The sequence below is a fragment of the Antedon mediterranea genome, chromosome 4 (genome assembly GCF_964355755.1).
Source record: "Antedon mediterranea chromosome 4, ecAntMedi1.1, whole genome shotgun sequence".
NCBI classification, from domain to species: Eukaryota; Metazoa; Echinodermata; class Crinoidea; order Comatulida; family Antedonidae; genus Antedon; species Antedon mediterranea.
Window position 1 is genome coordinate 767,226 of NC_092673.1, and position 11,999 is coordinate 779,224.

Sequence of the window (11,999 nt, forward strand, 5' to 3'; positions counted from 1 at the left end):
AGACATCAAATATTTGTTTTTTTGGATGAATTTGACATGAATTTGTTGAGCCCCTATGTAAAACAAACCGATACTATAATAGCCCTAAGCTTCTTACACGCCTCCTTAATGAGAGATAGATTTTAACTCAGTAAAACTAAAGACATTTTTGAAGACGTATAAATAAATTAAACATAATATGTGAATATGTACAAATAAATATAATACTACTGTAAATAACTTAATAACTCCATAATTTTCACATTTTCTAATTTTATCAAATTTCATAATCTTGTAAATAAATAATCAATTTCCATATTTCCCTTATTTAATTAAATTTTTAAATTTGTAGATAAATTTTAGCTAAATTTGTATTTTTATGTATTTTTCTTGTGCAATATATTTGATTCCACTTTTATTTGTTCTTTGATTTCTATGTGAACTTTATATACTGTTTTATGCCTGTTTTAAATGTTTTTATATTTGTAAGTATCATGTAATTCAGCCATTGGCTGCGATTTTGATATGCAATAAAATGAAATGAAAAAAGCAGAGCGAGTCGATCGACCTTGACAAAAACAGCCGACCAATCAGCTGAGTTGATGATGTAGCTTCATTCATGACAAAACATAAATATCTGTCTACGTCTGGCGTGACTCCACTAGTAGTAGTAACTGTACACAAAATACAAGAATTTCATTTCCGGTGTGTTTATTGTTGTAAAATTCGGTTTTACTAGTCACACACACCACCAAATTTATACTTTGTAATCGACAGGACAGGTATGTTACTTATAATTATTGTAGTTAGATCAGATCTACATAAATATGGTCTTGGTGGAAATTGTTTGTGTACTGACGATATGGAGGCGGTTGTTACGCATGCTGCACGAGCTGGTTTATATCTGAGGCGGGTGTATATCCTAGAACTTAAAGCCCCATTCCCTACGTTTTTTAGATCTATTTTAAGATCACAAACTATATTTAATGTAAAAATAATACTATATGGTCCTATTGCGATAACTTTTTTCGTCTTTAAACGGTTAAAAATGTGAAAAATAAATCGATTCTAATAATTATAGAGGCCCGCTATAAATCCCAAAATGCATTGCGCGCGGATTGATATTTTTGTTTTTCACCTGTAATTCGCCCACTTTTCGATCGATCGTGAAGCCAAAACAAATGGAAGACTCCTAACTTTTCAGCGAAAATACCGGGTTTTCCCCAATTTGTATCAACGGAGTCTGGCAAAAATAGAAAGACAATTAATGCAGCAACTATACAACGTCAGGCTAGGTATATAGCTAGCGTACGATGTTCGTACGTTATCGATGTTTACCAGCTAGGCCTACAAAACTAAGCCTAGCTAGGCTAGGCCAAAGACCGTCCACGAGAGGTCGATCGCCGCGAGCTACTTAGGTAGTGCATTGTTTCTCACTTTTTATCATAATTTACCATAAAACGTACATTTAAGACAAGGAATGACATGGTTTAATGTTTTTAAAGTGATATATATGTATTATTTTCCAAAAAACGTCCAAAATTGCAGGGAAGGGGTCTTTAAATCTAGAAAACAGATAATAATTTCACTTCGTTTTTAGTTTCTTCTAGGCCTAGTCTTAGTTTACTTTTTTAGGCTAGGCCAGCCACCTAAATTAATGAAATGTCGAAATTATTATTTACAAACAATGAACATTTGGGTTATAATATTCGCCCGGTAGGACCCAGTATTATGATATAAAAAGTTATCCACTACACATGCTGTATGAGGATGATATTTTTTTTTATTTCATTATTTTTATTAAATAAATTATTTGTTATTTATTTATTTATTTATTTTGTTCATAATTGGTCAGATGTTTTGCCCTACTCTCCCTCTGATGTAATTTGTACTTTTTACTAAGTACATTTGAGAATACTTACGAAAAAAGGCGCTGATGGCTAGGGGTTAGATTCCAGCCCAGTCAGAGTAGGGCAAAACATCAGACCAATGAGCGATGCGAGACATGGTAACTATGTGCACACAGGGTGAAAACATAACCTCCTCTGTGAATGGATGTGAGGTGAGAGAGGGTTTTTGCTAGTTCGCACAGGGGAACCTGGGGAGGGGTAATTGTCCTGTTGATTTGTGAGTAGATAAAAAAGAATTTTTACAAATTTATTATTATTGTTTTGCAGATGCCGGATCTTAAAGAAATCGGTGATCTTAGTGAGCATGCTCCTCTAGGCCCAGATCCCCTTCTTCAAGGGGTCACATTGAGAAAACTTAGCCCAGAACACCTACATGGACCAGGCAGTTTACATGGGTCAAGATCAGATGATTCAGGATTAGGAGCCTCAGTTTCAGGAATGTGGAAGGTCAATTCTGTACAAGGCAAGCGCTCCCACGCAAATGAGGAACCTTTTCCAGAATATGGCAACAGACCCCGACTGGAAGACAAGTTGGACACAGAAGGTATGGTAAATTACTTTCCATATTGACCTAAATTGATTAATAGGTCAGTTAATTTTGGAGGTTGCCACCTTCTTTTGCTTCTTTTTATTATACAGAAATATTTCGAAATAGAAATGTTGACATTCTTTTAATGATTCTGTGATGAAAGTAATGATTTGTACATTACATTTTCTTTTTCTAAACCTTTTTATTATTGATTGATTATGTTCTATCTTTTCTGCAATTGAAGAAAATAAATGTTTATTTTGATTTGTTTATTTATTGAAAATTCAAATTGAAAGTAGAAGTTATTTTCACACACAGGACCTGTCCTGTATAACATTATACCCCTAAATAAAAATATAATGGTTTCTTTAATCCCATTTTTTTACTATTTCATTTAACTTCTTTTCTAGTTAATGTAACTTCAAGCATGTCTGGTTCATTAAAAGAGTAATGAAGAGGAAATGCTTGAAGAGGAAATGCTACAACTGCAAATGCAGCGAGAGTGGCAGCAGTAACTGTACTGTACATTAATTTTATTTATTTATTGACGAGGCCCTTTTAAAAACAATACAAAAATATACAGACTCTTAAAAACAATCTAAAAAAAATCAAAATTCTCAAACAGATTAAAAATGTTAAAATTAAAAAATGTACACAAATTAGAAAAATGTTAAAATTCCTTAGAATTAATTTATGTGTTTGTAGTGTACTGACTATGGGATAAAGTAATTTTTTAATGTAGCCGCATTCCAAAATTTATCATTTATGCATTAAGATACATGCATTTAGGATGACCCAGTATATATTTGGTTTTAGGTATGCAAGGAAGATGGCACATAACAATTTAAAGTACAAAAAGAGTAAGGGATCCTCTCACAATTTGTGGTCATAACTCTTTACACACTGTACACAAAGAAAGTACAAAAAGAGTAAGGGATCCTCTCACATTAAAAATGTAGTACTGAGCTCTATAAATCATTGTGTACTCTGGGTTTACTTAATGTTTTGATTTTTGTAATGATTACTATAATATGTATTGAGTGTAGGTTTTATTTGCTTTTAAAGCTTTGTTCTGTACTAAATATAATTGTATTTGTTGCCGCACGTCCTTAGGCGACAGTGATTTTTCTGCTTTTGCGTCTCCGGAGTCAGCATGCCAAATAGAAAAATAGGGTGACTACTATGTATAGAGACTTGTATTATTCATTCATGTATTTTATTTTTATATTCTAGATAATTTATTTTACAATAGCAATATTTTAGAAAAATGCTATTATAGCCAAAGAATTATGTTAACTCAAAGTTTAAAGAGATATTTCTATAAATTATTAATAAACATTTGTATGCTTAGAGAATTTTGTATACTTTAAAACAAGAAACTTAGCACACATTAAAGGAAAGTTTCATGCCGCGAATAATTTTTAGAATGTACAATTGTAGATCTATGTAGCTTATGTATTAGCGTCTTTGTATTACAAAGGTCGCATATACACAATATTGTTGTTACAGTATTTACTGGTACTTTATTTTTCAAATTCACGAAAGTTTTATGTTGTGAAAATCGCTGGTGTAACCAATTTGCAAAAGTTTCTGGTTTTACAGTATATAATCAATTGAAAAATTGCAATATAATGTGTGTTCAAGATTTGTATTTATTCAAGTATTACTGATATAATTGCAGAGAGTAAATCACTGCAGTATTTTAAGTTTATGAAATTTTAATCTAGTAGTAGTAGTAATCCTGTATTGGTGTGCTTTGAATGCGTGCATATTTAAGATATATATTATTACAAACGGGTTCAAATTACCTCTATTTATGTACAGTATTGGAATTATTCAGGATTTAAACACACCACCTATAGAAAGGGTATACAGTAGTTACAATCTTTCTGTCTTATAGTATAGTGTCTATTTAGGCTTCATTAGTAGTACTTACAAATACAATGCATGACCAAACCTAGTACAGGAATTTTATATATTGTATGTCTACATTCTATCTAATTGTATATACATATCTTTATATGGACTAAATATTTTTCATGACTTGTAAATTCATCTTTACAGTTAACAATTATTTATTTTAGCATTAATATAACTGTTTATTTCAGAATACCAGTGGTTGAATGGTATTGTTTTCTTTAGATATTCATAATGAATAAAAATAAATGAGAATGTAGTATCTACTACTATACATTATTGTCCATTTTCATGTTTGACCACTCACTTCTTGTACTGTACATGTAACATTATGAATGAATAAATTCATTCTATTTTTTTGCTATAATTGTTTGATTGAATAGAAATGTCTATGATTAATTATTTGCCATTAATCCATGTTCAGCAATCCAGCAAATAAATATTTGATTCAATAATTTGACTAATAATAAAATGTTTTCATTGGAAATAGACCAAATAAAACATATTCCGTCTGTATTATAGGAGAAAGCAGTCCACTGCCCTAGTAAATTGGTGTCCTTTTAAATACTATTATTATTATATTATTATACTACAGTATAATATTAGGACATCGTGATAGACAATTTTTGTGATGCGTTGTCATGTCACATTTCAAAACTGCCCCTCAACCCTTTTTTTTCATGGACGTCACTGATTTCAAATCTTACGTATTACTACATTTGTGGGGTTCGATTAAAAAACACATTACACACAGTGGTTGTTTGAGCAGGGAGGTATAGGAGAGGAACATTAGTGATACCGGAATGTTCGATTATTTTGTATGCTAAGTGCATCATCCAGGGACCTCTCCTTACCAAGGCTATCTAACAATAATCCAGGGACTTGACAAATGTCCAAGTGAAAACTTAAAGAATCGAACATTCCGGTATCACTGCCTTTTTAATGAATGGAATTTCAACAAATAAACGTTACGGTAACAGTTGGTCTGATGGAAATACAGTTATGTAATATTAAATGTTACACAACATTAAATATAAACAGTACTAAATTATTAGAAGTCTAATTCAATGGTCGTTGTTTATACCCTAAAGTTCTCCCACCGTACCCCCTATGCACAGAATGGTTATTCACCACTCTCCACGACCAATCGCAATCTTCAGAATTTAGAGCAACCAATGAACAAGCTCCGCGTTTAATTGCTGGGTGATGCTGCTGCAATCAAGCGTAACATTGTGTATTGAGACTGGACGTTGGGTCGAGAGTAGTGTGGACGCCTCTCCTCGTCATCAGAACAACCAGATTATTTGTAATAGTAATACACATCCAGACTTTAGTAGTGTTTAACTTTGACAAAATGAGGACGAAATGTTCTGCAAAATATGTCCGTACGGAAGGATGCACACATATTATTTACACTGCCACAGAGAGAGGGCCGAGGTTGAGGCGACTTTTTTTTTATTATTTTCCCATCTTGACATCAAATAATTGTTTTTGTATTTTTGCGCGGTCGCTCTCGGAGCAGTTTTTCTGAATCACTATGAAATGCTAATAATATCACGTATATTCCATACAACATTAACTGTAGTTGTGGATTTGAAAGTAGACCTGGATCATAGCCGCCTAATTGGTTGGCCTACTTACTAGGCCTAGGCCTATCTATACTAGTAGGCCTAGGCTAAGCTAGTAGGCTATCTATCTCCTGACGGGCTATTTTATATGAATATGATGAGACTATGCAGTATTTTTACCAGTGCACTAAATTCGTTGACTTGTGTATATAGCCTAGGTAGGTACCGTATTTGGCCATTTTATTTTATTTTACATAGTTTCTTTTGAGGTTCAGATTGAAAACATTTACTATTGAGAATTTAGCAACGTCAAGATGCACTGTACTTAGGACCAACACACTAAAAGCGCTCCCTGCTAAAAGTAAATGAATCTGCACGATACGATACGATGTGTTTGCGAAGCTGGCTAATCTACGTTTAATAGCGCCCTCTGAGAAGTGAGGTTATTATGCGACAAAACGGAGGGGCGATGCGCTCTCTCTCATAAGTTGCAACGGCGGATGTCACGGTCAGAGCTTGGTGGGTGTTGTGAGAGAGTGAGAGAGGAGGAGAGAACAACCAAGAAATTATTTACGTACGTTTTTTTATAGCGGCGGTATTTTGCAGCCAAATTTGTTTTTCTGATTTTTTCCCGATCAGGATCTACGTCGAATTTTCATCATATCTTTAGGCCTATCATTAGTGTTGTTGTTGACATTAATTTACATTTTAAAATATTATATTGGATTTTATTTTTAGGCCTACATTTTATTTTAATCAAGAGAGCAACAAAAAGGAGAATCACCAGATAGTATCATCTTCACACACGTACCAGCCCTTCTTCTTGCACTTGTTGGGAATCCCACTTGTTGACTATTACTAGGCCTAGGCCTAGGCCTACACTGGATCGGATGACACTGACCAGATCATAATGTAATGCTGATGGAATAATAATTCATTGTGGTTGATACAGTACCATTTATTATCCAAGCTTCTGGACGGCTGCATACTAAACTTAAGGTACAGTAGGCTGTATGACATTTTTTATCATAAATGCATAAATAGCAACAAAAAAGAAACTAGCCTACAAAATGGTCTGCTTCTAATTGTTGCTATCATGGGGGTTGAAAGCCAGCAAGAATGTTGTTTTATTTTTGTATGAATTATTTAGATAGAGGGTTGGTTTAGATTTAACTGTATTATAAAAAATACTTGTTTAGCGTCACCACACCTGAATTTTGGACCTGCCACTAATTGATTTTTTAGTTTCATTTTATGATAAAAATGGGTTTAGAAAAATATTATTATCACTAAAAAATATCGTTTTTGTTTAAATCATTAAATAGTGTGGTCTAAACAATTTTTTTAGATACCAAGTTAGGTTGTCAGTATTTTTTATACCTCATTAATTGAAAACAACCACAAACAACCACAAACAACCGAAAACAACCATAAAAAACCGAAAACAACCATAAACAACCGAAAACAAACCAAAAATAAAATAAAAAAATCTAAATACCGAAAACAAATTTATTTTTAATGTCGCCCTCTATTGATGGGTGTTTCTAAAGCAAAGACCATACAGAGAGAGGGTAAGACCAGGTAGTAGTGTAAAATACAACTCCCTGGTAAGATCATACAGAGAGAGAAAACTGCGCGCAAAAGCCAAGGAAGACCCTACGAAATGGTAGTGTGCACAAAATACAACTCAAAATCGTACAAATTCAATGAAATACACCGTAGACTACATTTACTTACAAAATCTATAAACACATTTCGTGTTTAGTCTTTTCAAAAACAAAGCATGATTTTACCTAACTTTGCGTTTTTGTCTCCGGTTTTCGTCACTTAAGTGAATACTGAATTGATTAAGGATAAAAACGTTATTTACTCGACTACGGTAATTTTACTAAATAGATTTTATTGTGAATCCTTTATTGTGAGCTTGTTTTAAGTATACTTTATAGTCCCTAATATTATCAATATTTTTGAAAATATCATTTCTGTATTATTATCTTTGAAAATCTATAATTAAATTGATAATGATTAACCATAGTCAATTTTACTTTCTATACTATGGATTAACGTATTCACAATTATTGTGAGGAGTAATGCGTTGGCTGTATCAAAAATCGAAAGACTAAAATTAAAATATTTTTATAGATTGTGTAAGTAAATGCGATGTTATCATGATTATACGATTTTTAGTTGTATTTTTTGCACACTGACATCGTAGGGTCTTCCTTGGCTTTTGCGCGGTTTTCTCTCTGTTATGGTCTTAGCTTTAGAAACACCCATCAATAAAAAATATTATACAAATTTGTTTTCGGTATTTAGATTATTTTATTTTGTTTTCGGTTCGGTTTCGGTTGTTTATGGTTGTTTTCGGTTGTTTTCAGTTGTTTTCGGTAATTAGACTGACCGGCTAAACAAGTATATTTTATATGCGGCCCTAAACTGTTATTTAGGAGGTTAGGTTTAGTTAGATTATTTAGCTGGAGAGTTGGGTAGATTACGGTACCATTGATTGATTGAAATATATATTTATACTGGGTAACCTCTTCAGTCAAAGACTGGTCTCCCAGAGGGCCTAGTTGGTGATCAGTGGCTGTGATGTACTAATACATCGGGGTAACCCCCTACTCGTCTCGAAAGATGTACTAGGTTCTTTAAAGTGCACACGAGCTAGATGTGTACACTGGACCTACGGTTTATAGTCCTTATCTTAGAAGACTCGTTCTACCATATTCCTAGCCACAGCAATAATATTTTTGAATAAATATTCCTGTGCATTTTAATTATTAATTAAAATGAATGAATTAAAATTAAAAATGCATAATTACATAAAAGTAGAATTTCCTAGGTCTAGCCTATATAATGTTGTGTTTTGTTTTCTTTTTTCAGCAAAATGTCATTGTCTAATAGTGTGGTTCTACCAAAAGACCCGTTAAATCTAAACAAGCTAGTGGAACGTTTAAGAAAAACGGAGAGTTCTAATCATCATCAGTCTGAGCAGCAAGTTGTTGTTCCTGAAATCTTGCCTCTAGACGTTACTTCTTCTTTAGAAGGAGACATCCTCCACAATGAAACACTTTTGAATAAGCTAAAAAAGGAGCCAATCTCATATGCATTTAGGGAAATTAGACACATTTCTTTTGGAGAGAACTAAAAATATTTTTTGAATTATATGGTGGCTAAGATTATTGGAGGAAGGACGGACCTCCCAACTCTCCTGATATTTTGTGTTATCTCTCGCTCTCCTGCTAAAATGCAATTTCTCCCGATTTTTTGGAAAGAAAAATATCTGATAATGTGATAGATGGATAGTCACCACCACTGCGTATCAGTTGTACTTTACCTGTTACAGAGATTATGAACCATGGTACCTCCAAATTCAGTGCAACTATATCATTTTTTTGTTTAAATCATGGATCAAATTTAAAGATTACTGAAATGTTATATCGGAAAAGAATCAGTTTGAGATACTGCTTTTTGTGCTGTTAGTGGACTAAGTCATAAGTTTCTAATCACCAGAAATTGGAAATTCCTATATAATAATGAATGTTTTAAACGTTTACACCTAAAATTTGTAAAATTCTAGAAGGAATGTTTTTTATGTACTGTATATTTAACACACATTTTAGTACACCATCCTATTAAAGATTCTGTGGTTACTGTGTAATACCAAAGAGTACCAGTAGGTACCTTTTTACAAAAACGAAAAAGTGTATGTGGATTCCTGTAATTTATCCTTAGCCAGACCAAACCATACACATCATTAGAGGATTAAGCATATTAATAAGTTAATTGTTATAGATTTTTAGTGAAGAGCATTCATGATCTTATATTTGAATTGCTGTATATAGTTTTACAATAAGATGTACTTAAGAGAGATTAATATAGCCTTGCATTTGCCTCCGGTTTACTTGTGGAAACCATGTTAAATTACTGTAAAAGGATAACTCGGAGTTTAAAATGTTGCTCTACACAACAATTATAAAACAATTACAACCACATTGATATTGATCTATTGTAGTGAAGAGCCAGCATTAATTTATTTTTTTAATGAATTTTAATTGTTTAATACAAAGATTAGTCTGGGACCTGAGTAAAGATGTGTATGTATTTAATTTAGAAGATAATATAGGATAATTTGACCCCAATGAACAACATGGGATGTGTGCCAAAATCACTATTTGTGTCAAATTGTTCAGAATATACATAATTTGGTCTAACACAGCTTTTAGTGAAAAAAATGACTGGAATTGCGGATTACCCAACATTTGACCCAAAAAAAGGGGGGGGGGGGAAATACATTTGTGGGTTAGATTATTCTTGGTATGAAAATGAAAGCCCATGCTATCCGCTTCTACCAAACTTGTATTTGTATTGAAAATGTTTAAAAATGAGTCTGATGTAGTTTCAAATCTATTTTGGTTTATTTATAATAGTTAAATAATTTTTTATTTGGTATCAAATGACTTTATGCAAATTCTTAAAAGTTGCTAAAAGTGAAAGTCGAAAATATGCAGTTGAAGAACATTAGGAAAAAAAAGATGTCAGTTTCAAAGTTGTGAAACATGTAGGATTATCATAATGACAATATTACATTTTTTTTTTATTGATGTGGTTGTAAATGCCTATATTTTAAACATTAGGTTTAAGCCTGGAGTTACCATTTATAGTTGTAGTTTCTCAAATGCCAAAATTAAATGCAAAATAAAAAAGAAAAAAAATGCAGATACAGTACCAACATTGATTGTTCTGAAACATTTATCGTTTATTATTCTTACTACATAACTGTATGTGACAGTACTGTAGTTGGAAGGATGGGTAAATGGATTCTATTATTCTACTACATAACTGTATGTGACAGTACTGTAGTTGGAAGGATGGGTAAATGGATTCCATTAAATTAATGAAGGAAAATGTTAGATGATAAAGACTATATTTAATTATTGCTTACCTATAAAAAAAAATTTATATATTGGACAGTGTAGATATTGCATTATAAGTATAGATAGACGTATGAATGGATTTCATTTCATTAATGAAGGAAAAGGTTGGATGATAAATACTAGATTAAGCATTCAAAAGAAAAAATATATTGCACAGTAGATATTGCATTATAAGTATATAACATCTTTATTTTGTTGCTGCATGTTCAATACTGCTTCCCAATCTGGTATCATTATCAATAATGTAAAATGGATAAGATAGAAAAGGTTAGCAGATTTTATACACACCAACATAATATGAAGCTATTTGTTTGCTAAAGATGTTTTGCTCCTCCAAAAACAAGACAATGAAGATTTATAAAATCAGACTTTAAATCAATTAACAGGTATTAAATGTTTTTAATCGATTCAATTTTTTTAGATATTAAAATGGCATATTATAAAAAACATTAAAACAAAAAATTGTTTTAGGGGGACAATATATCTTTAACAAATTTGTATATACAGTATTATCATTATTATTTTTTAGAATATTAGGCCTATATAATAGTTAAATACAAAGTTATTTATATTTAAATCCAAAGGCAAAATACTGAAAAAATGACAGTGCTGTGGGTATCAGTGGCTGGATCTCAATGGAGATACAAAAAAAATCGAAAAACTAAATCAAAACGATAAAGTAAAACAGCCAAAAAAGTTAGCAGAGCTTTCGGGCAACACTATATTAACTATTATAACAAGTTATATATATATAAATTTTGTTTAATGTTGATGTAATTACTGTTTAATTAATTTTGCATACAAATGGTTGAATATACTTAATAAATGTTTTTTTAGGATAAATTTAGACCAACGATTAGCTCATTTAGACCAATTATAATTTTATTATTTTATACATTTCTTTGGTATAAATAATTGATAATAAAATATTACACAGATGCAAAAGGAAAGAATTTTATTTATTTTTAGTTGTCATGGTTCATTCAATTATTATATTGCTGAGTTATTGTTCAGTTTTCAATATATCGAAAGAAAATCCAATATTTTCAAGATTGGGATGTATTAGTGCCGGGCCGGCGAAATGTTCATGGCATAATTAATCTCATCAGGGAGTTGTTATTAGACTCTCATTCATTATTCATGATTTCTGCCTGATTTT

General features: G+C 31.8%; 1 protein-coding gene and 1 long non-coding RNA gene across 2 annotated transcripts; both read left to right on the forward strand.

Moving 5' to 3' along the window:
- The first annotated feature begins 673 nt into the window (after positions 1 to 673).
- LOC140048068 (uncharacterized) lies at positions 674 to 3,826 on the forward strand. The gene is made up of 3 exons (XM_072093070.1): positions 674 to 761; positions 2,157 to 2,433; positions 2,829 to 3,826. Exons 2-3 carry the CDS (start codon positions 2,157 to 2,159, stop codon positions 2,867 to 2,869), a joined length of 318 nt encoding a protein of 105 aa, XP_071949171.1. The 5' UTR covers positions 674 to 761; the 3' UTR covers positions 2,870 to 3,826.
- A 2,215-nt stretch (positions 3,827 to 6,041) lies between these two features.
- On the forward strand, positions 6,042 to 11,776 carry LOC140047496 (uncharacterized). Its single transcript, XR_011844962.1, has 3 exons — positions 6,042 to 6,121; positions 6,642 to 6,902; positions 8,787 to 11,776. It is a non-coding gene; the product is annotated as an uncharacterized lncRNA (long non-coding RNA).
- The last annotated feature ends 223 nt before the right edge of the window (positions 11,777 to 11,999 follow it).

Bases quoted from the DNA above. Each gene is read 5' to 3' on its own strand.
- LOC140048068 (XM_072093070.1), top strand. From the start codon at position 2,157: ATGCCGGATCTTAAAGAAATCGGTGATCTTAGTGAGCATGCTCCTCTA. The intron at 2,434-2,828 runs GTATGGTAAATT...CTTCTTTTCTAG, and splicing joins AGACAAGTTGGACACAGAAG to TTAATGTAACTTCAAGCATG.